The sequence below is a fragment of the Canis lupus genome, chromosome 5 (genome assembly GCF_048164855.1).
Source record: "Canis lupus baileyi chromosome 5, mCanLup2.hap1, whole genome shotgun sequence".
In the NCBI taxonomy this organism is placed as follows: Eukaryota; Metazoa; Chordata; class Mammalia; order Carnivora; family Canidae; genus Canis; species Canis lupus.
Genome location: NC_132842.1, coordinates 57,060,789 through 57,086,321, shown reverse-complemented (window position 1 = coordinate 57,086,321; position 25,533 = coordinate 57,060,789). Strand labels below are relative to the sequence as shown.

Here is a 25,533-nt window from a genome sequence, read left to right as displayed (position 1 = left end):
GCGTTTGGCAACATGAAAGGGAGACTTATCATCTTTTGTCCATTGTAGGGAGTGTTTTTCTCCAGCCGAAATGATCAACTGGAATTAAAGTTTGTTCTGTCCTCCTCTATCAACATTGCCAAACCCTGCAGTTCGAGCGTGAGTAAGGAAGAAAGAATGGCCTGTGTTTGTTCACTAGATTAATTAAAGCATAAGGCCTCCTGGGGAAAGGGACAAAGTCACAAACACATTTGAAAATCTGAAAAAAGCTCAGATCTTCACTCCAAATAATACACATTCACTCATATTCGTTGCATTTTGCACTTACCTCCCAGGGGCTTTCGGCCGCCCCAAAGGCCATTAGTGGCCTACAGATTAAGAAATCGCACACTGGAGGCACCTAGGTGGCTCAGGGGGCCCAGGTCGTCATCCCGGGGTGCTGGGATCGAGTCCCGCATCAGCTCCCCGCTGACTGAGGACTCGGCTTCTCCTCCCCCATCCCTCCCCCTGCTCGTGCTCTCTCTCTCTTGCTCTTTGTCTTTCCTTCTCTAATAAATAAATAAAAATCTTTCTTTAAAAAGTCTAAAAAAAAAGTACTCACACATTGGAACAAAAACTTCACAAAGTATGGAAATTAAATCACTTCTATTTCTTGATGGCAACAATAGAAGTTGAACAGCCTCTTAATGCTTGTTATTAATGGAATTTTATAATTTTATTTTATTTTATTCCTTATTATATCAGCATCACATTACCTAAGATCAAAAACCATGGGGCACCTGGTGGCTCAGCAGTTGAGCATCTGCCTTTGGCTCAGGGCATGACCCCGGGGTCTCGGGATCGAATCCCGCGTCAGGCTCCCTGCATGGAGCCTTCTCCTCCCTCTGCCTGTGTCTCTGCCTCTCTCTCTGTGTCTCTCAGGAATAAATAAATAAAATCTTTAAAAGAAGATAACATTTTGAAAGAGAACTTAGTAACAAAAGACGTCTCAGAGGTTTGCAGATCCTTCTTCCACTGGTCGCTTACAGAGAGCTCGTCCCTAATATCGCGCAAACTATTTGGTAGGCAGTTACTACCTAAAACATGTAAGAAAGACACTCATACAACTCAACAGCAAAAAAAAAAATCATATTTAAAAAGAGGCCGACACCCGGACTAGATGCTTCCCCGAAGAAGGCACACACAGGCCAATGTGTACAGAAAGGCGCTCGGTACCACCGATCGCAGGGGAGACGTGAACCGAACCACAAGTAGTGCCTGAAATTGGAATGTAGGAGCTGAAACAGGCTGCTTGTAGAATCTCAACTCTTCCTCCGACACGAAGGGAAACATCTCAGGGGTGGAGAAGCCCGGCCTCCAGGGGCTTCCCAGGCACCGGGAGGTGGGCGGCCTGGCTCGCCAACCCCGCAGCCCCTCCGTGGGTTCCGAGGCCGAGCACGTGGCCCCGGGCCATCCCGAGTCCACGGCAGACAGCCCCACACCAGGCAGTCCTCGGGATCACCGACCGGCTGCCCTCGACAGCTGCCAGGTCACCGAAGCCCGGGAAAGACTTGGGAGCCACCAGCGCCTGGAGGATTGTAAGGAGACGCAACAACGTGCGGGCCCGGGAAGGGCCTGGAGGAACTGGTACGTCTTAGGGACGGGCGCCGCACCGACATGGAGTCCCTCGTTCTGACCCTTGTCCTGCAGTTAGCAGCCCAGCTGGTCACCGCCAGGGGAGACTGAGGCAAGCCACACCGTTCCCAGAACTTCTGGACGGGTCTACAATGATGTCAAAATAAAAGTGAAAAATAAACTCTAGGGACGCCTGGGTGGCTCAGTGGCTGAGGCCTGCCTTCAGCTCGGGGCCCGATCCCGGTGGCTGGTTGCTGGTCGTCGTGGCAGGAGACGGAGACCCAGTGAACCATGAGCTGGATTTGAAAGCTCCTGTGACATGTGGCATAGTGGCACTTCTGTCCGTATTGCATAGGCCAAAGGCAAATTACATGACCACTTCCCAATTTCCAGGGTGGGGGTGGGGATCGTCCCAGCAGGAGGAGTGGCTCCAGGCCTTGAGGGAAACCAGACATCTGGCCCCGCCTCCAAGGAGGAACAGCAAACACCTTACACAATCGCACAACCCACCAAAAAGAGGTTTGTCGCTAGCTGTGTCATGCTGGCCTCGGAAAGTCAGGCCGAACATTTTCTTCCCTAAGTTTTCCATCAGCTTAAATACCTGAGAGTTTTCTGCTCCTCGGAAGTCGTAAAGAATTCACTGACAAAAGCGTCTGAGTCCGGAGCTGCTCGGAAGATGCCCTCAGCGACTACCTGGCTCGGTGTTGTTTCCTGCTTCTGGCGCTCTGGAGCCCGCTGGGTTCATTCACATTTTCAAGAAGAGTATCCGTGTCTGCGGAGAAAGGGGAACCCTCCCGCGCTGCTGGTGGGAGTGCAAACTGGTGGACAGCCACCCCGGAAGCAGCACGGGGTTCCTCGAGAAGAGATGCTGCAGCGATTGCACTATCAGGTGTTGAGCCAAAGGATGCAAGACACGAATTCGCAGGGATGCAGGCACCCAGATGCTTACGGCACTATCTGCAGTCGCCAGACCATGGGAGCAGCTCAAGTGTCCGCCAACTGATGGTAAAGGTGGGAGCTGCATGTATAATGGAATATTACTCAGCCGTCAAGAAGGAGGTGAAATCCTGCCATTTGCAATGACACAGAAGGAGCCAGAGAGCATTATGCTAAGTGAACTGTGTCATTCAGAGAAAGACCAATGCCGTATGGTCCCACTCCTATGTGGAATTTAAGAGACAAAACTAACAAACGTGGGGGCAAAAAAAGAGATGGAAACCATGAAACAGACTCTTAACTGTAGAGAATGAGCTGATGGTCACTAGACGGGAGGTGGGGGGGTGCTGTGCTGGTCGTGATGAGCACCCGGTACTGATGGAAGCGCCGAGTCACTCCACTCCCGAGACTAACAGAACACTGTGTGTTAACTAACTGGAATTTTAATTCAAAAAAAAAATTTTTTTAAGTATCTGTGTAGGGCAGCCCGGGTGGCTCAGCGATTTAGCGCCACCTTCAGCCCAGGGCGTGACCCTAGAGACCCAGGACCGAGTCCCACGTCGGGCTCCCTGCATGGAGCCTGCTTCTCCCTCCCCCTGTGTCTCTGCCTCTCTCTCTCTCTGTCTCTCTCTCATGAATAAATAAAATCTTTTAAAAAATAAATAAAATAAAAAGTATCCGTGTAATCCAGATTTTAAAATATATTTGTATAAAGTTTTGTCCAATACTCTTTTAAGCTGTTTAAATTTTCACTACATCAGTAGTCACTTCTCGTTCCTTTTAAGTGGTTCATTCTTTATTCTTTCCAGCTTCAGGGAGGTATAACTAACAAAGAAGAATTCTATAAATTCAGGGTATACAAAGTGATGATTTCATGTGCATATACAGTGAAACGATCACTACAGCCAAGCTGATCAACATGCCCGTCACCTCACGTCGTTACCACCTTGCTTTTAATTATGTTTAATTTGTATTAATTAGTACAGAAACATGCATTCGCAAAAACAGTGATTTTGATGAAAATAGTAACAGAAGCTCCTCCAGAGTGGTTGTGAAGATTGAATAATAAGTTCATATGGAAAAAAATAAAATACGTAAGTTCATATGGGAACATTGGTGAGGACAGTACTTTGGTAAGTATATTGCTAGTGTTAGCCATTGTTATTATTAATTATGTGTATAATTTCCCGGTTTTGATCACCCTGGTACTTACTGTTAAAGCAGAATCACATATGATCCTCTTTACCAATTGGCCAGAGGGTTTCCTATCCTTAATAACGTACTGACTTGTAATATATTCACAGGTAAGGAAACCTGCTGAGTTGTGTTGAAGTCGATGAATAGGACCTTATGGGGGGAAAAGCATGTGCACAAGCCCATGGCAGTCTCTTAGGTCACAGAATAAGGAAACAGGCTATGATCACTAAATTTCACTGCGATTGTCTTATCTTTTTTGTTCTCTTTTTTTTTTTTTTATCACCTGGATCTTTTCCCACTAGAAAATAAAAACCGGTTAGGCAAGGGAGCCTTGAAATCTTTTATCTTAAGTAGACGACAGCAAAAGGAAAAAAATCTGCCCACTGCTTTCCACGTGATTCCTATGAGGACACTGTTTTGACTCAGGTTGTTTTTTTTTTTTAATTGGAAGCACTTTGTATTTGTTAATACAATATATATTTGTATTTGTTAATACAATATATCTCTTAATACACCTGAAACTAATACAATGTTGTATGTCAATTATATCCCAGGTTTTTAAAAAAATTGAAAAAATGTATCTCACATGAGTCCATTGCTTTATAGTCATGTTAACATAAAATTGCCAACACTTGTTAAATTTTTTGTATTTCTGTTAAATAGTATTTTGTAAAATAACAAAAATATTTTGTATTTTTGTTAAATAGTTTGTATTTCTAGCCTTTTGGTCAATGAAGTCATTGCACAGTCCCAGCTAATAAGGAAAGTCTGCATTCATAACTATGTTTAAAGACATAAACAGCCCCATTTTAAATTCCTGCTATAAGACTAATCCGATAGGACTAACATTTTACTTTTGCGACTAAAGGAGTCAAGCTCTTATTTGCATATATTGCAAATCATAACATTTACTTTCAAAATGCTTGGAAGCAAAAAAAAAAAACACAAAATGCTTGGAAGCAGTCTGTCTCTCATCCTCAGGTAACCATACTCCTTGTTTTATTTAGTTTTTAAAGATTTTATTTATTTGAGAGGGAAAGAGAAAGAGTGAGAACATGAACAAAGGGGAGGGGCAGAGGGCAAGGGAGAAGCAGGACTCGATCCCAGGACCCTGAGATCATGACCTGAGCTGAAGGCAGACGCTTCATCGACTGAACCACCCGGGTGCCCATCTACCCCTCATTTTATAGTTTATGTGATTAACTTATTTAGAAAACATCCTTTATAACACGATAGAAGGAAAGGTTCAACCCAACCCTTATCTACGTGGTCCAAATGTTGTCGATCAGGGGAACCAAGGAAAAAGCCTCCCAACCAATGCAGGACAAGTCGACCTCTCATAATCGCAAGTGTGTGGCGAGCCCAAGAAAGCAGGCAGGACACCGTCCGTGTGTCCCCGCACTTGTCCTTGCAAGAGTCCCGCAGCGGAGGGGCTGCTGGTGGCCTCTGGCAGATGGGGACGCCGAGTCAGCTGGGCCCGCCCAGGATCCCGCAGGACCGAAAAGGCTGATCCTCAGCTCCAGGGCTGGCATGGCCCGGCTTCCTTTCCATGGCTCAGGTTGGCACCCACTAATGGCCCGGGGCCCAGCTCGCTGTGGCAACGCGCGTCCTGGTTCTGCGGGGTGGGCGCCCGCAACAGCTGCTGGACAGCGGGCTCCCCCGGGCCCCGGGATGTGGCCGCCACCTCGTGGGACCAGGCCGGCGAGCGGGCCGGGCCTCAGGTGGCCTACGGAGCCACGCCGCCCTCCCCTCGGGTTCCAGCAGGTGCGGGGTCGGGCCTGGAGTTGCACCACCCCCGGGGAGGCCTCACCGTGGGCTTTCCTGTCGCCTGGCTGCACCCCTAACGCTCCACCCGGTCGGTCATCGTGGATCACCCACCCCCCCGGACATCCTGGCTCCTGGCTGCCTGGCACTGTCCCCAACATCCCTCCGTCGTAACTGTGGACCCTTCACCAGCACCCCTACGTGTCCCCCACCGCTGGCACATGCTCAGACCCAACGCCACACAGGCCAACAGCGCGTGGATTCAGCCAGGCAGCCGCTGCCCTCACTCCCCCAGCTGCGATTTGTCACCCGTCCTGGCCACACGCGCCAGCCCAACCACCTCATCCCTTTCCGGATGATGTCACGCTCACCACTGGAAACCCCGAGGCTGGCCGGCCGTGCCCCGGGGTACCCCACATCCACACCTCCCGGCCAAGTGTGGAGAGGAACACGCGGCGGGGCAGACAGGCCGCGCTTCAAACCCAGGCCATCGACTTGTGGGCCGAGGGCCGCTGGTGAGCCTGCTGCATTCTCCTCCTCCTTCTCCCCAAAATAGTAGCTAACAAATATCCTGGACACTTTTTTTTTTTTTTTTTTTATCCTGGACACTTTTCATTCTCACAACCACAACGGGATGTTGTCTGATGAACAGATGAAGAAAGGTCAGTACAAAATGGTAAAGTCACTTGCCCACATGGCTGGTTACTGGCTGAATCCGACCCAGGCCGATGGCTCCAAAGGCTGAGCTCTCGACCTCTCTAGGAGCGGATCTTGTCTTCGTTCGCTCACTCCCAACGCTTGGAGCCTCCTCCTCCTCCTCGTTTTGCTGTTCATCTGGTTTCCACGAAGGTGGCCAGTAAAGAACCCCTGCAAGCCCGCCCCATCCCATCTACATGCCTAATGACATCTGTGCCCATATACTTTGCCTTCCCCCTTGAACCATACCCGAACTACTCCTTCTAAGCTAACCCTTCCCTTTGGGTACTCGACCCCAAATCCCCTCCCAAAAACATCGTCCCAGCAATTGGCCTCCCTCTCCCATATCACTAGCTGTCCCATCCGCACGAGTATCCTGGTCGGCACATGTTCTGTAATTCTTTCCAGTTTAAATCTTAAGTGAATTACGAATCTCAAAACATTAATGCTCAGTGGAAGCCAGCCCCCAATCCTAAATTCTGTGCAATTCCTTTTGTATAAAACTGTAGCAAATGCACACTAACCTGCGAATCGATGGTGGCACAGAGTTTACTCGACATCCAACTCTCCCAAGTAGAACAGAAATTCCAAGAGAACAGGGATTTGGTCTATAGGGTTCACTGTAACATCCCCAATTTCCTGACCTCTAATGTGGCCTGAATAAATACCAGGATCCGTGAATTAGCGTCTTTGGAGCTACTTGGTTGTGAATGAAGGAAACCACTCACACGCATCTAAGCAAAAAGAATTTATTACAAGGATTCCAAATAGTCTCATGGCCCCGAGGGAAGCCCTAAGGTACAGCCAGAAGGGAAACGGAACCGCTGGGAACCCGGTCTCTTCTCTAGCCTGCCCTGCTGAGGCAGGATGGCTTGGTCTTGCAGATTTTCTCCGGACTTAGTTTCCTTCTCCTTTCTTTGCTGATGATCCAAAAAGCATTCTCAGAACCCCACATTTGCCAAGATCAAGAATTTGGGGCACCTCGGTGGCGCATAGAAGCGTCCAACTCTTGCTTTCAGCTCAGGTCATGATCTCGCAGGGTGGGATCGAGCCCCATGTCCAGTACAGAGTCTGCTTCAAATTCTTTCTCCTTCCTGCTTCTACCTCTCCTCACTCTAATAAATAAATAAAACCTTTTTTTAAAAAAAGGAATCTGATTATAATTCCTAGTTACTACTCCCGGCTTAGCCTGGGCTTGAGCCAGATATACCACCCCCGGTCTAGGTCACTATCTGGGGAAAGAGGCACGCAGCCTAGTCACAGTAAGTGCCTCTTCGTGGCTGAGGGAACATTTTATTCATTGAAGAGACAATTTAGTTACTTGTTAAAGTTAAGCATTTGAAAACTTTCCTTAAGGTTTTAGATTTAACTTATATTCCATCCATAATACTAGTTCATCTTAATAATCACTTTCAAGGGGGCCTTTAATTCATGTTTCATAAAGTAGATTTAAGTTGAACACACTAAATTTAAAATTTTTTTAAACAAATCCACTTACAATCCAAATTCCTTTAAACAATAGCATTTATACACTTAAGATGTTTTTCTTGTAAATAGCACTTCAAATGCTTGATCCAATAAGCAGAACCTTCCCAAGTGCTTAACTCTTACAATAAGTTAAATGTACGATGAGTTCCTAAGTTCTCTGGGACATGTCAAGATTTTTGCAGGCTTAGTAATATTTTAAAGTACTTTTCAACTAAAATTCAGAAGCCTTAATATCTGTCATTTTATATTAGAATCCAAAGGCCAACGCAACACAGCATAATATGCCTAATATGCCAATTGTGTTTAAATACTTTAAATAACAAATACTTGTTTGTCCCAATGAATATAAAAACTATTCCTGAAATTACTATACAGTATCAATGGCTATGGGAATTGCAAAACCTTTTTGAAAATTCATCTTCATTCTAGATTTCATCCAAGAACCGCAGCGCTCGGTGAAGTCCTGTTAAAGGAACAGGAGGCTTGGCCCCAGAGGCCAGGTGGGTTCACAGTGCCGGGATGATGAGGGACTCAGGCCTGGGGGAAAAGTGGGCTGACCACTGGAGCTCATTCAGCATTAAGTGACAACACCAACACTGGATGGCTGTGATGAGACTTGAATAAAATAATGTATGGGAAAACTCTTGTCACGTGTTGCACACTTGATGGCAGCTAGTTTTAGAATTTTCAACTTCTAATTTTTACTAGTATACAGCATACTTAAAAGTTAAATACTTTTAAAAGCTTTTAAATACAAAATTTACTTAAATAAATTAACCCTTTTAACATGAAGACAGGGTTTCTGACCTTGTCTAAATCTCATAATTACTCCGGGAAATAAACCCCTGGTTTCTTCATAAGCCACTGTGCATTCACCAATTCAAGAAAGGGAAACTAGACCCTATTTTTGAGCACATGCCCTTTCCAGACCACAGAAATATTCTTTTCTGCCTTAAAAAAAAACCCTGAATTCACAAAACTAAACTCTAAGAGGAGATTCTCATTGCATAATCTTCCTTAAGTTTTTTTTTTTTTTTTTTTTTTTTTTAAACACAAAGTAGGTTTCCTTACAAATAACTACTTGAGGTGGAATAGGAACTGGGAAAAGGGAGAAGTAGCAAGTGTGAAATCAGTGTCCTAAAACAGTAGCCAGTGACTATTCATGAATTCACATATCTCAGAAAGCCAAGAAGAAAGAATATCTTTATAAAAATGTGGCTTACATCGACCTTTAAAAAACAAAAACTATTTTCCAAAACAAGCTACTCTATCTTTGAGTTCTAAAACACAAGATGATTGTGGAGATTAGAGAAACAAACTCTAAAGACTGATTACAGAAAGTGGTTTTCAGAAGGGTAGGAAGCTGTAAGAGAAGCTCCAAACATATGTATAAAAGGTTGAAAGGCTATTTAATTACAAGATAAATGGCAAATTTTATCACTCCTCTGACCTGAAATTGAAAACTGGGCAGAAAAAAATCTGTGTATCAAGAAGGAGAAAATTGTGGTCCGATAAGGTCTATCGGTAGACCTTGTTCTGGTAAGAATGGTCAAGATTAAAGAAATGGAAAGAATCTGGAATGGACAGCACAATTTTTAGGTATCAAATCTGCCTCATCACACTCTTTGAATACATGTTCTAACTAATTCAGAGTAAATTGTTCAAAGCTGGCCACTGATGTGTCACATGTGGAGCAGACGCAGTCCCATTACCGGCAGAAGCGGAACATGGGACCTAGGATAAATGATAACATCAAGGCAAGGGAGGCGAGATCAGCAGGGCTTGGAAATCCCACACTGATTAGAGGATTTATTTCTGTTGCTGTTTCTGTTGTTGTTGTTTGTCCAGGAGAAAAGTAAAAAATAAAGCCCTGCCCCTTTGGCAGGATTCCCAGTTGAAACCCATTCCAGGGTTCTGAAGGCCTACCCAAATGTTGATACAGAACTTTGCTGTATTAAAATTAATATCACTTTGTCCAAGGTGGACAATACACTACGACCAAGACAACTCAGATCTTCTAGCCGAAGATGCCATGAAATAATTCAAAGTATTACATGGAAAACCATGTCTTACAATAGGTACTTATTTACCAATTCTAGATATTCCAGTCTCTTCCATCAAACTGCTTCTGTGAATACTTTTTTGGGCTTTTTTGTTTTGTTTTGTTTTTACTGTATCAGAGATTCTCTTTCCAATAGTTAATAGAATCAAATCTATTTCAAGTTAGCTGTTCTTACAGGTCTCATCAGACACTACGATTCCATCTTGTTCTCTAGAAATCCATCAGATGTATGCTGCAGCACAGAAGTGCTTTCTTTCCTTGTCATAGTAGCAAAAAGCATATCCATCATCCCCAAGGTTTCTAGTAGTTCTCTCTGGTAATCAATCTCTTTTTCTACGAGTCCTTGAAGTAACAAAAACTTTTTATCAACTACGGGTGACTGACCAATCACAGGAAGATATATATCTAGAAAGAGAGAGAAAACACATTAATTAGAAGTACTTTTCTTAATAAATGAACAGCAATAGTTAGAAAAGGTATGAAAATATTAAATATAAACATACTGAAAAATCTGTACTTATTTTATAATTTATGATTTATAGAAAATAATCCAGCTAAATAATTTTTTTTCAAAAAGAAGTACTTATAGAAAGTACAGTGTGGAGATTCTGACCTACTTTCATTTTCCCCTTAAAAATTATAGATGTCTAAAAAAAATTGTTTGATTTCATAACTCTAATTTTAGCAATTCAGAGTCAAACTACTATAAACATTTTACTTCCCTTAAAATGCACTGATTTACTGTGGTTGTTTTCTTCCTGACAATCGCTACTGGAGAATTCATAAAAACAAGGTATTGTGATCTATGCAATTTCATTATTTGACATCTCTAGTGCTGCAATTCAAGTTTTTTTTTTTTTTTTAAAGGTTTCACATATTTATTTGAGAGAAAGAGCAAGTGAGAGAGAGGGGGAGAGAGAGAGAGAGCACCAATGGGAGGGGTGGCGGCGCAGAAGGAGAAGACTCCCCACTGAGCTGGGAGCCCTACGCAGGGCTCGATCCCAAGACCCTGAGATCAGGATCTGAGCCCAAGGCAGATGCTTAACTGACGGAGCCACGCAGGTGCTCCGAAGTTTTCAAGTTTTAACAACTACTTACCAATAATTATTTCCGCAGCATTGATCAAAACAGGGGCAAATCTTGGTTGAGACAGATTCCTACAGAGCAAAAATTATTTTATGAAAAGTGTCAACTTTAAAAATATCCATAAAATAAATTTTAAATTGTTCCATCAGTTCTCTACTAAGGTCAAATATAAAAGTAAAGGTCTCTCTTATTTGAGATAAAGAAGGAGTTCAGATGCAAAATATATGTTTCATAGACATAAAACATACCGTATCAAAAAATTAAGAACACGACTGATTTCCTTTTCATCCCGACCTGCAAGGGCATTTGCAAGGACTCCTCTTCGATTTAGCTCCTTTATGATGGAAACTGTAATCTCAGGTGTCTTTATTGTACAACTGGGCTAGAAAAATTTTCGGTGAACATGAGCAGGTAAGACAGCGCAGGAAACAATGATAGTCTTAGAACTCACTAAACATTACCAAATTTAAATAGGTTTATATCATTACAGTTTTGAGTTGCAGTAATACACAATTAATAAAATCATTCTTTTAAAAATATGCTCCTCGTAGGTTTAGCAACTGTAACAGATGTACCACTCTGGCGGGGGGGGGGGGGGTTATTGATAATAGGAGAGGCTATGATTGTGTGGGCGCAGGGAGTCTACAGGAAACCTCTGTACCTTCCCCTCAATTTTGCTGTGAAGCTAAAACTGCTCTAAAAAATTAGTCTTAATTAAAAATATAAACACACACACGCTCTCTCCCTCTCACAGGGATAACATATTGTATGTATGTATATATGCTTCCCACTCACCTCAAGGACTCTGTCAAGTGCCTTAGAGACCCGGAAATTTTTCAGATCCCTGTCATACAATTCTAGGTGTTTCTTTGATGGCCTGTTGATCAAAATGTCGTCCTGTATTACAAAGTAAATTTATAAAGAAAAATCAGTATCTGCACAGTTTCATTCAAAATAAATTTTTTCACTGTGGGATTTTATACTAGGATGACCCTGAACTATTTAATAAATAATGGGCATATCCCCAGAATGCAGACTAATTAAAAATGGAATAATTTGCTACATCAATGTGTTCTTACTCTCCTATGATTTAACTTAGAACACATACATGATACCTCACTCTGGGCAAACATTAGAAAAAAACAAAAATGGGAGAGACTGAGATCTAGTCCCAACGACTCTGATTACCAGTAGTGAGATGCTAGATCGACCAGAACTTCTATCTCCATCTTCTCAGATGCCAAACGGGGACATAATCGGCTCTACTACTGTTCAGGGTTGTTTAGGAGATCAAATTAGATAGTGTGTCAAAGACATTGTTTTGAATATGGTAAAATACTATATGTAACATTGTTACGATTCAGGGTATCAAAGTAGACCTCATTCCCCATTACTTACTAATAATGTCCCCAATCTAGCAATCTGCAAAGAATTAAGGTAGAGAAAAGCAAAATAAAGTTAAATCCCATGTGAACTACACTTTCCAGTAATGTGCAGGGATGGAGCTGCCTACTCTAACAAACTACACCTTTTTAAAAAATGTAAGAAATATGCAAATACCCGTTGCTTCATGTAACTTTTTCCTTTAATAAAAGTTCGATATGCAGGCCTCCTTCTCTTGGGAAAAGAATCCTTCTTTGCTTCAGATTTCCGATGTTTCACACTCAATATTCCATTGGTCATTCCTACAACTATCGTCTCATCTTCGTGCTATAAACAATTAGAAAAACAAGTTACTCTATTCCTAACCCATCATTTAGCTTACTTTTTCTTCAAAATACCACTTCTAACATGTTTTCTGCTTATCCATACTTTCACTAAGAGTTCCACTCAGATATACTCTGCCTAACAATAATCTGTGCAAAAAGTTAGAAGAAATAATTTTTTCCTCCAGGATACTATTATATTGATAGTGTTTAAATTATCACTGGCAGTTTGAATAATAATACAGTTAATGACATCTTGGGAAACTTCTAAAATAATTTTTTTTCTGCATCCTCTTATTAGAAAAAGGATCATGTGATGGCATGACTTTCCATAATCTTGCCAAGAAAATATTTTGTAATCAGCTTTTCCTCTTCTAATTCAGATTTCTATATGATGTATTCAAATATCCTCTTTTCAATGGCTCAAGAAATTTGACAGTGGACATCCCAGAAAAAGCAGTCAACAAAGACATACAAGTTCACTTAGTTACTCGCTTTTCTCTTTTTTTTTTTTTCCCTCAGAGAGCCAACTTGATTTTCTAGAGTATGTTAATTCTAAGTTAAATGTATTGAAAGGAGATTTATCAGTTTCCCAGATCCTGCCATTCATGGTAACAATGCCTATAGCTATACTTGATTTGAAGGTATATAGTGAGCAAGATCTAAATCTCAATTCATACTAAATTATTGAGACAAGTCATATAATACAAATTATCTTTACTATCTAATATGGTAAGAAGAAGACTGGGGTGCCTGGGTGGCTCAGTTGGTTAACTATCTGCCTTCAGCTCAGGGCATGATCCCAGTGTCCTGGGATCCAGCCCCGTGTCAGGCTCCCTCCTCTGTGGGGAGCCTGCTTCTCCCTCTCCCCCTGCTTGAGTTCAATCTCTCTCTCAAATAAACAAATAATATCTTAAAAAAAAAAAATTTACTCACATACAAAGATAAACCCTACAATTCCATTTTACTTTAACAAAGTTAGTGAAAGCTTTAAAAAGAATAAAAGTACTCACCGCAAGTGCAAGACTCAAAATTGAAGCTGCATAATCAAAACTGTGGACTACTTTATAGGAAGTCGTACTATATACTTTCACCTTCCTGAAAGAAAGAAAGAAAGAAAGAAAGAAAGAAAGAAAGAAAGAAAGAAAGAAAGAAAGAAAGAAAGAAAGAAAAAGAGAAAGAAAGCTTTGTTACAAATCACCTTGGAAATGAGTGTAAAATGCAAATTTCCTATTTTTTAGAAACTCAATATATAAATATTAAAATTTATACAGCAATGAAGAAAAATGATTAACAATATTAATTACAAACTAATTCCTTACTGAATCTAAAAATCAACTGTTAGCGGTAGCTATGTTTATATATAAAGACAAGACTAGCCACCAAAAGGACAGACTATGAACCACTGTCACCTGAAGATGAAACTTGAGAGTAAAGAAAAGGTTTCAAAGTACACTGGGAATCAAAAGAGCAGGGTTTCTCAACATTACCATGATTAACACCACAGGCCAGGTAAGTCTTTGTTGTGGAGGCTGTTCTGTGCGTGGTAGGCTGCCCAGCAGCATCTGCCAACTACCATGAACAGAGCCAACTCACATTTGATATTTGAGGGACATATCTAAAAATCAAGTCCTAAATTGCCTAGTAACACCATTTCAGGGAATCTGCTACATATTTACATAATAAATTCCTTTGTGTTAAAACTATATTCTAGGGCAGCCCCGGTGGCCCAGAGGTTTAGTGTCGCCTTCGGCCCGGGGCGTGATCCTAGAGACCTGGGATCGAGTCCCGTGTTGGGCTCCCTGCATGGAGCCTGCTTCTCCCTCTACCTGTGTCTCTGCCTCTCTCTCTGTGCCTCTCATGAATAAATAAAATAAAATCTTAAAAAATATATATGTGTGTGTATATATATATACACACATATATATATATTCTAGCTTTTAAAACATGTATACTTTTTAATGAACATACTGAAAAACCAAGGCTTTCCATAACAAAAATAGAAAATACAGACATAAAATAATCAAAAACAAATAAATATGACTACTGGAAATGCGCCATAGCTCCAGCCACATGCTACTGAGTACTTGAAATGTGGCCAGTGGAAATAAAGAACCATATTTTTAATTTTGATTTTAAATAAATTTTAATTTAAAAACTGAGGTAGTGTAAAAATATTTTTCTGTTAAACAACTACATTTCACTTTAATCACTATAAAATATTATTACTGTATCATAGGGCATGTATTGGATGCTTAACTGATCTGTCTTGGTAATATTTTTACATTGATTACATATTGAAATAATATTTTAGATACCCTGAAATAATTTTACTGAGTTCTTTTTGCCTACTTAATGTGGCTACTAAAACATTTAAAATTATATATGTAGCCTACATCATATTTCTATTGGACACCACTGTTTTAGAACATTAACTAATGGAATACTACTACTAATTGGAAATAGTAATATCTGAGGGGCGTCTGGGTGGCTCAGTGGCTGAGCTTCTACCTTCGGCTCAGGTCATGATCCCAGGGCCCTGGGATGGAGCCCGCATCAGACTCCCTATTTGATGGGAAGCCTGCTTCTCCCTCTCTACCACTTGTGCTCTTATGCATGCTCTCTCTCACACATAAATTTTTAAAAAATCTTTTAAAAAAGAAAAAAGGTAAAATTTTAATCACATAAATGTATAGAAGTTTTCACATGAAGTTTCAAATTTTTAAGAATATAAGCTAGAATACATACATACACTCATTAAATTTTTAAATATACACATACACAATAAGGATTTTTAAAGAAATCACAGAATGACAGACTAATTAAAAAAAACAATGTTCAAATGGTTCAATAAAATTCCTTAAGTATATACGTTGAAGCACTAACATTTTTTTAAAGATTTTTATATATTTTTTTTATTTTTTTAGATTTTATTTATTTATTCATGAGAGACAGAGAGAGAGAGAGAGGCAAAGACAAGAGGCAGAGGGAGAAGCAGGCTCCATGCAGGGAGCCCGATGTGGGACTTGATCCTGGGTCTCCAGGATCACGCCCTGGGCCGAAGGCAGCACTAAACCACTGAGCCACTGGGGCTGCCCTGAAGCACTAACTTATGTCAAGCAAGAAAATAAGTTTGCTGTATATGAATAAAAAAAGATCAAAACTAATTTTCAACTGAAAATATTTTTTTCAGAAATTATTTGACAGAACATTTACTTTATCACAAATACTTCAGAAATAACTCATTTCCTCAAGCAGTAAATATCCATACACCAGTAATAATAAAGAAAATTAAAACGCTAACCTATCCAGTGACCCAGAAAGTAACCTCTGTCCAGAGCTGCTCAGATATAAACACGTCACAGTTTTATGATGATTTTTCAAAGACACTAGTAATTGTCCTCCTTTCAGCATGTCCCAGATTTTAACATAACGGCCTCCTACAAGAAGAAATAATCATTAATTTGAAATTCTGCCTAACATTTAGTATTTTAAAGATTTGAAAAGCATTCTACACTGGACAGGGCACAGCATGGAGGTGAAGTGAGGGGTCCCAAGCAAAACTGCCTGGTTTCAGTGCTGGCTCCATCACTCACTAACTTTGAAACTGAGAATAAAAATAGTTCCTACCTCAAAGAACTGTTATGATGATTAGATAACTGCATGTTTGTAAAGTTCACAGAACTTCCCAGCAAAATAAAAAGTATAACCAAAAAAGATTACGAGAACTGTAATAAAATCATTTGGCAAAAGAAATTTTGGGTCACTATGGAAATGAATAATATAGCTTTATTTCCTAAACATTTTGTGAATCTCACCAAAACTAAAAAAACTTCCCTAAAACTTCTACTCGAAGAGTTAGTAGGTTCCTTAAAGGCAATTCACTCTAATAGCTTAAAAACAATTCTTTTAATACGGCATCTTTTATTTCAATGAAATGTGAAGCAAAAAGTCTAGAAGGTAAAACAGGAAAATGAGTTTGAGAGGGAGGAGCAAAGGTCTTACCTATCCTAACTGGGAAAGGGGCGCATAGGCCAGTTCACAGTCCCTGTCTCACCACCTGTGGCAGCTCACGAGAGAGCATAGTTTAAAACAACTGATTCTGTCCAAGCTCACATTTCCAAAGCCTACAGGGGCTGAGTGAAGGGACTGCCCAAGATTGTACAATTAGCTAGTGACACAGAAGAGATGCCCATTCTCCCTGTTTAACTTGAACTTATTTCCGTTTCTCAAAATAACAGCAAGAAAAATGGATACATCTGACAATGTTATCAACTTATTTTGAAATTAAAGAGGTCCTGGGGAATAAATATAAAACAGGCTAATTTTTATTTGGATTTTAAAATTGAGAGAAAAAAAGGCTACACACACGGTCACACATATGCTGTAAGTTTTACTACCTACGTATCCTACTGTCAACACATTAATTTTGACTTGATAAATGAAAAAAGTCAATTTACTCTTTCCATTCTAATTTTGAAAATGCTCTATGATCAACATAACGAAAAAAGACCTCAGTTACAAGTTGATGTAAACTGTGTCAAGACCCCTTCTGACTCCACATTATATCCTCCTCCAGAATTACTGGCTATTTTCTGGGTAAAGTCATCTCAATCTAGAGACACAGAAAAGAGACAAATCTGATTCTAGAATGAAAAGGACTGTGTTTTCAAAAGCTGTTACAGATCTCTTAGGTAGGGATAAACAGGAATACAACCTGGATTTCTAGGTTAAATACACAATGTAGTAGACTCTCAAGTCCTAGGATTTCAGATCTGTCACTTTATCTTGTAAAAATTAGTTTAATAACTTTTATTTCCGTAGCTGCAAAATACGGAGAAACCTACCTACCTTCTAGGTTCAATAATATGTATATAATAGCACAGTATCTGGCTCACCCTCAGTACTCAATAAATAATAACTGCTGGCCGCCCTACTTATCAGTTGAGCAAAACCTAGGTATGCAATTCAAGGGCACAGTGTTAAATTATAAGAAGTAACTAAAAAAAAAAAAAAATCACTCATTCGAGATGACCAACAATATTAGTAAAGCAATTTTTAAAATACCTGCTGATGCCAGAAGTCCTCCAGAGGGAAAAAGCAGGACACTTTCCACTGGCTGCCCATGCTCAACAGAGATCACACTCTGGTTTGTTCGTGCATCAAACATCTTCACAGTATGATCATATGACCCTAAAATGTCAATTTTTGTATTATGTGAACTTATTATTTAAAACAACAAAAACTAAGTATGTGTGTTTATCCAAATATAAATTCTAAAAGGAGAAGAGGCTTAGATGAAATTTTAAGGACACATATGTACATTCATGAAAACAGAGTATTTCCATACTCTCTGGTACTACTGTTTTCTAAAAAAGCATTTTACTGTACTATATTATACTATACTACATTATACTAGATCTTAAACTATTCGGATCTTCAAGCTATCATCACTACTGAATCGTGGGAACCTTTGCACAAGCACCCACAAACACTGTACGGCATTATCTTTGTTTCTTGGCTGCTGTGAAAACCGTTACAGTTCTGACACTCATGTTTCCAGGCAAGCCTGATGCTTCCAAACGCTGTTTGGAAGACAGTAAGAACAATCACCAAAAGAAAACAACTGGAAAAACAGAAACATATTCCTTTATTAAAATGTTTAAACTGCTCTATCCCAAAACATTATCAAATTATATCACAATTAAATTATCCACTTCAGGAGGGAAAAACAGTTCACTAACCTGTTACAAACAGATCTGGGTTCAGTTTGCTAGCACATCCACACCTCACATAATCAGAATGTTCTTTGAATGTCACAATTTCCTTGGAGTTCGGGATATCCCACAATTTAACTGTATAATCATCAGCCCCAGAGACCACATGATATTTGTCAGCTGTAAAATCAACTGTGTGAACTGCTCTAAAAAATCAAGAATCAATATATTAAAAAGCAAGAAAAAAAATTATATCTCTGGCATCTTCTAACATAAAAACACTCCTTTTCTCCAAATAACAAAAAAGTAGCTCAGAAAATCTTTAAAACAGGTGTTTGTCCCTAAGCCAATTTAAAATTTTAAATACCTCTACTCTATGAAGTTAATATAAACAGCCTTAAAATTATATCTTCTAATATGTTGCCAATTCTACAAAACTCAATGAAAGTAAATGTTCTACAGGTTGGAGCAAAGGTACTTTTAATTTAAAAAAATTTCAAAATGGATAGTTAATTACAAAATCCTAAGACAGACCTGCCATGAAGTAGTATCATACTAAGTGAATTTGTTATACTTTAAATGTTTCCCTGATGAGGAAAGATCCTCCTGACAATATACTATAAAAAACACTTGAGATTTTAAATCAGTAGCAAACTTCAGCAATGAACTAGGTAATCTTGATATAAAGTTATAACTGCTCTGGCCATTTAATTTACTAAGTGGCAAAATATTAACTTCAAGAAGAAAAAGAATCAACCTTTCAAACCTGACTTCAAAATAAGAACCTCTAATGTAGTCCAGATTAGTTCTGATTTATAGTTATAGGGTTGCCTTTGGATCAGTGGTTTATAACCTGGACTGGTCACAGAACTCACAGATTAGGCAAAAACTATAGGAAATCTTCCTAGACAAACGTACATTTCTCGAAATGTCACATATAATTCTAGGGAATTCATGAGCCCTGTCAAACTGGACCATACAACTGTACCAGATGAAGTACTCTATTGTAGAACCACCAAGAAATAAAGGATACACTGGTACATAATCTTCATAGAACTGCTCTGTGTTTTTATTCAAAGCCCAAAAAACAAACAAACAAAAACTGTCTATATGGTGACAGATGTTAACTAGACTTTTTATGATCATTTTGCAATAGACACAAATATTGAACATATACCCAAAACTAACAATGTTTTGTTCATTATACCTCAGTTAAAAAACAATGTAAACATTTTTGAACAGTGGCTCTTACTTAGTATGACCTTCAAACTGCCTGAGGGGAGCTCTCCCACTTATATCAAAAAGCTGAACTCCACCATCTTCACTGCCAGCCACAAGCAGTTTACCATCCTGACGAAAAGTAGCACAGTATGCTGTGTCTTTAAATCGGGAAAAGGTTTTTATAGGTTCTTGAGAGTACCGGCCATAAATGTGAATCTACAAAAAGATAAAAAACGTAGTATTTGACCAGATGGCTCAAGATCAGTAGCAAATATAAACTACATAAAGGAAAAACAAACTTAATATATTTACCCTTGAGGAAGCGGTGACAGCGTAATTGTATGGAGGCTGCGGAGAAAAATCTACTTTTGACACTGCACCAAACTCCTTGATTTGAACAGGGGTCTTAATAAAAAAAAAAATAATACAGGAGATTAACAGAGTTACAATTGGAAAGACCTTTTAAGATTACATAATTTCTTATTGATCATTTCTCTGTGCTCTTAATAACATTTACTAGGATGTATTTAGTAAAGAAGTATGATGAAAGCAAAAAAAAAAAAAAAATTCAAATCCATCACTCAGACTATCCTGGTTGCCATTAAAGTAAATAAATATATGGCTGGAAAACCATACCCTACTCTTCGTCTTCAGCAATGGAGTTTTCTGTGATTATTACTGGGGGGAAAATAGTTATACCTGTACCAGCATACATTTAACCATGTATTCTGTAACTGACACAAAGATCATACCATGCATGCAGGCTGTTCTGCACCTTGCTTTTTTACCACTCAGTAACACATCTTAGCTAACTTTTGATATGCTCAACAGATTTGCCATCCGTTATAGGATACATCATAATTTACGTTACCAATCTACTAACATACAGAGATTTTTCCAAAATTTCTAGTATTAAAAATAATACTTTAATAAACACCTACATACATACATCTTAGCAAATTTGGGGGAGTATAATCATTAAGTTCCAAACTGCAGAATTTACATGGCCAAAAGATATTTTTATCATAATGTCAAAATGCCCTCCAGAAAGTTTACACCACTTTTCCTCCCTCGAGTAGCAATGATGATCAAAATTTTTCATTTGTGTCACTGTAACAGATGAAAAATAGTATCCAAATTACTGTTTCAATTTACACTTTTTTAATTATGAACGAAGCTGTAGCTCTTTGTTATATTTACTGGTCATTTAAATTTCTGATTCCAGGGGCACCTGGGTGGTTCAGTCAGTTACCCGTCGCCTTTGGTTTAGGTCGTGATCCCAGGGTCCTGGGATGGAGCCCCACATCAGGGTCCCTGCTCAGCAGGGAGTCTGCTTCTCCCTCTCCCTCTGCTGATACTCCCTGCTTCTCCTCTCTCTCTTTCTCAAATAAATAAATAAAATCTTATTTAAAAAAGTTTCTTATCCCATAAGCCTCCCATCCCAATCTTTTTCCATTTTTGTATTTAATTGTTCATTTTCTTTAAAAAATCATTTCCGAGCCTTTGTAGACAGTCTGGAAGAATTCTGCATCACTTCTTAGTTTGAGAAAAGCAAAAGAAAAAAATAATGCAAGATTCAAATTCAAAAATTTATTTCACTTGGCATCCATTAATCATCTGTTTATTCTCTGCTAGGCAGTTGTATGATTAAAATCACTAACCAATACGGACTTTTATTTTAAAAATTCCAAGAAAAACTATCAGATATCAAATTTCCCACCCAAACTAAACTGCTGATAGATTCTTTTTAGTTATTAGTTCTCTATTAGAGTATCCCAAGTGTAACAAATGCTGGAGAAATAAGCATAAACGCAAACCCTTCATTACCATCTACATTTACCTTATAGTTGTTCCAGTACAGTGTGTCCTGGGTGATTTTTTCACCAAGTACGGGATATGTCTGAATAGCTGCAGGCTTGTACCCAGACATAATTTCATTCGGTTGGACTGTTATCCAAGGATAAATAGTTGAAACTGACGTTAGAAATAAGTGACTGCTTTATGTCTGAAAAAGAAAATATTTTATATATATTATTCTCAAACCTGTATAGTTACCATTTTCACGTTGTGTCTTTTCAAAAGGCTGTGTAGTAGTGACCAATAAACCATTTAATTCTAACACAGAAGAAACAATCTAGAAGATGCAAGTAGAATACAGATAGGGCTACCAAAGTGCACCATCCATTCAGTTATACACAAAACTGCACACAAATGTTCTCACACTTAACTAACCAATTTATAACACACGGGAATACATCTCGCTTAGCCACCCAGTAGCCAAAGCAGAAGTAGTCCACTGGCCTAGACTGTTAACAACGCAAAAACATTAACGTGAAACTGCAAATACAAGTCTCCTGAAACTAAATTTAGGATGACATTTAATTTATTTGAACACGGTCTAGGGTCTTAACCTCCTGAAAGTCTTACAAATACCAAAAAGGAAAACAAAGCTAGGGACGCCTGGGTGGCTCAGTGGTTGAGTGTCTGCCTTAGGCTCAGGGCGTGACCCCCGGGGTCCCTGGATCGAGTCCCACATCGGGCTCCCTACAGGGAGCCTGCTTCTCCCTCTGCCTGTGTGTCTGCGCCTCTCTCTCTCTCTCTCGAATAAATAAAATCTTAAAAAAAATAGAAACAAAGCTAATATTCTAATATAGAAGCTTAAAATTAAATTTAAAAGCTTAAAAATAGGGATCCCTGGGTGGCGCAGCGGTTTGGCGCCTGCCTTTGGCCCAGGGCATGATCCTGGAGACCCGGGATCGAATCCCACGTCAGGCTCCCGGTGCATGGAGCCTGCTTCTCCCTCTCTGTGTGACTATCATAAATAAATAAAAATTTTAAAAAAAATTTTTTTCAAATAAAAAATAAAATAAAAGCTTAAAAATAGGGCAAACCGGATGGCTCAGCGGTTTAGCGCCGCCTTCAGCCCTGGGCCTGATCCTGGAGACCCGGGATCGAGTCCCACGTCAGGCTCCCTGCACGGAGCCTGCTTCTGCCTCTGCCTGTGTCTCTGCCTCTCTCTCTCTCTCTCTCTCTCTCTCTCTCATGAATAAATTAATAAAATCTAAAAAAAAAAAAAAAAGATGGACGTTCATTTTTTTAAAAAGCTTAAAAATAAAAGGTAATATTCTGATGCAGTTCCAATTTAAAAGCTTAAAATAAACATTTTTTAAAAATTAAAATGAAAAGAAACAAGAATAAAGCAATTCTGAAATTAAATTCTCAATTTAAATGACAGAATAGGGGACGCCTGGGTGGCTCAGCGGTTGAGCATCTGCCTTCGGCCCAGGGTGTGACCCCGGGGTCCTGGGATCGAGTCCCACATCGGGCTCTCCGCATGGAGCCTGCTTCTCCCTCTGCCTGTGTCTCTGTGTCTCTCTCTCTGTGTCTCTCAGAATAAATACATAAAATCTTTTAAAAAATAAATAAATGACAGAATAGGATAAAAATGAGTTATAACTTTTAACTGACATGGAATTAAGCCAAAATGTCTCTCCAGGACTATTCAACTGCAAAAGAAATTCATTTTATCTGTGGTGCAAATCATCATCTGTTTCAAAAGTCCTGAAAAGAGTGCACCAATAACACCAAAATAAATAGGTATGACATTTTCTAAAGGTTGTTTTGATGAAACATAGCAACCAACGATCAAAAGGAAACTGTTCTGTGCAAGTACCTACGATATATAGGACACTGTTCTAGGTTCTGGACGTACAACACTGAGTAAAACAAACAGTGCCCTCACACCCTCCGATATTTTCCATTTTAGCTGGTGAGTGGCAGAAGCTAGGAATATGGAATTTGCCTTGACTTGTCCTTCCTCTTCACTTTTAACACCCAAAGAGTTAACAAGACCTGCTGATTTTACCTCCCTAAACTTCATCACGTCCACTCCGCCAGGTTCCACTGCTCCGATCTAGACCTTCCCATCTACAGAAACAACGCAATGTGAGGTCTCCTTGACTCCCTTGCCCATCATCTAAACAGCCGTCAGCAAGACCTGACTACACAGCAAATCAAGCTTTTGCTACAAAGCACAACACTACCTGAAAACAAGGGTCCGACCTGCTCAACACACCCTATGATCTGGCCCTAACTTACCTTTTCAGCTTCACCCCCTTGCTATCCCTTTAACACACCCTCCTCTTTCTTCTCTGTCTTTGCTCATCTGTCCTCTTTGCCAGGAGTGAACTCTTCTCTACCCACTTCTTTCTTATCTTTTAAAGCTCAATTCAAGGATCAGACCCTCCACCCTTCTCTGAACTCCTAATGGCACTTCACTGTGCACATCTGTCAGTGTGCACTGTCAACGCTGCGTTTGTAATACTCTCTTCTTCCCATTAAACTGAACATTTCCTATCTGGAAGACTTTCTTAAGTGCTTAAAGAAAACCTGGGGAAGGAATGAAAGGAAGCAGTGTGCTGGGTTCCATGGAAGAAAACAAAATTAAAGGCACAAGTGGTGTCGATAGTACAAACACTACTCCGGCAAGAGTGAACAGGCCTCTTCTCTAAGGGGCCTGATGATAAATACCTTAGGCTTTGCAGGCCAACAGGCAAAACGGAGATTATGTAGTTATAAGAAAGCAGGCAAGAAAAAAAAATCCCCCCCATTTTTCTTTTTTTTTTTTTTAAGATTTATTTGTTTATGATAGACACAGAGAGAGAGAGAGAGAGAGAGAGAGAGAGGCAGAGAGACACAGGTAGAGGGAGAAGCAGGCTCCATGCAGGCAGCCTGACGTGGGACTTGATCCCAGGACTCCAGGGTCACGCCCTGGGCCCAAGACAGGTGTTAAACCGCTGAGCCACCCAGGGATCCCTCTTTTTTTTTTTTTTTTAAATAACAAACACCCCCCTGCCAAATAATTATAGGTACAATTTTCTATTTACGAGTGAAAAGAAGAGACTTTTTTGGACGAAGGGAAAAGCACTTCACTTACTTCGGGTTCGAGGTCCGTGTTTCCTATCATCGGACACCTTGCAAATACTCACCTGTAGAAAGCCTTCCAGGCTCAGCGGCTGCCCGAGGAAAAAAAAGCCGCCGGCCTCCACCCCTCCACTCCAGCCTGCGGGCCTCCCCCTCTCACCGCATCGCAGGCAAAACCACCCCTTACAACAGCAGCCGCAGCGGAGTTCAGAGCTCCGCCTGCAGAGAAACCCCTTAGAGCTCTAACAGCGGGCAGCCCCGGGGGTGGGGTGGGGGGGCTCAGCGGTGGGCACCTGCCTGTGGCCCAGGGCGCGACCCCGGAGACCCAGGATCGAGTCCCGCGTCGGGCTCCCCGCAGGGAGCCTGCTTCTCCCTCTGCCTGTGTCTCTGCCTCTGTCTCTTATAAATAAAATCTCTTAAAAAAAAAAAAAAAAAGGAGGGGACACCTGGATGGCTCAGCGGTTGAGCACCGTGACCCCAGGTCCCGGGATCGAGTCCCGCGTCGGGCCCCTGCGGGGAGCCTGCTCCTCCCTCTGCCTGCGTCTCCCTCTCTGTGTCCTGCGTGAATAAATAAATAAAATCTTTACAATGAAGCGGCTGGCGGATGAAAGGGAGGAGCGGCGCGGAGGGGGGGGGCGCCCCAACGTGGAGGGGGCGAGGAGGAACGCGGCCCGGGAGAGACGAGAGCCCGGGCGGCCGCCGGCGCACGCGGGGCGCGCAGGGCTCGGGGCCGAGGCTCCGCCCTCCCCGCAGCCCCGAGGCCGCCCGCGCCGCCCGCAGCCCGGGGGAGCGGCCCGACCCCGGGGACCCGCGCGGGCGCGGTGAGCGCAGACACGCGGGAGCGGAGCGCCCCGCGGGGACGCAGAGCCGCGCGGCCGGCAGCCAGGCTCGGCGGCGGCTGCGAAGCCTGCCCCCGCGGCCCTCCCCGCGCCCGCCGCTCCGGGCGCCCCGGGCTCACCTGCCAGGACCGCGCGGGCCTCCCGGGGAGCCGCCGACACTCGGCACCCACGCTCCGGCGCGTCGCACAGCAGTGACGCAACGACGTCGGCTGGCGCGCGTGACGCGGCGCGAGAGGGGCGGGGCCGGGGCCGGGGCGGGGCCGGGCGGCGTCGCCGCGGTGGCCCGGTCGGGTCTCGTCCAGGGA

At 41.3% G+C, this 25,533-nt stretch overlaps 1 protein-coding gene across 7 annotated transcripts; it reads right to left on the bottom strand.

Annotated features, from left to right (window-relative positions):
* Window positions 1-6,921: 6,921 nt before the first annotated feature.
* UTP15 (UTP15 small subunit processome component) lies at window positions 6,922-25,438 on the bottom strand. 7 transcript variants are annotated; one of them, XR_012031373.1, is made up of 15 exons: window positions 25,348-25,438; window positions 24,836-24,947; window positions 21,307-21,471; window positions 19,779-19,871; window positions 19,498-19,682; window positions 18,273-18,451; window positions 17,596-17,721; window positions 15,833-15,968; window positions 13,542-13,626; window positions 12,383-12,532; window positions 11,618-11,719; window positions 11,071-11,204; window positions 10,835-10,893; window positions 9,765-10,141; window positions 6,922-7,301 (listed from the first exon to the last, which is right to left on the bottom strand). XR_012031373.1 is itself a non-coding variant. In XM_072826795.1 (15 exons), exons 3-14 carry the CDS (start codon window positions 21,394-21,396, stop codon window positions 9,927-9,929), a joined length of 1,554 nt encoding a protein of 517 aa, XP_072682896.1. In that variant the 5' UTR covers window positions 21,397-21,471; window positions 24,836-24,947; window positions 25,348-25,438; the 3' UTR covers window positions 6,922-7,301; window positions 9,912-9,926. The 7 variants fall into 7 exon arrangements, 6 of the variants coding, with proteins under 6 accessions (XP_072682896.1, XP_072682893.1, XP_072682892.1 ...); XM_072826795.1 differs by having other exon boundaries at window positions 9,912-10,141; XM_072826792.1 differs by having other exon boundaries at window positions 6,922-10,141; window positions 24,403-24,947.
* Between the last annotated feature and the right edge of the window lie 95 nt (window positions 25,439-25,533).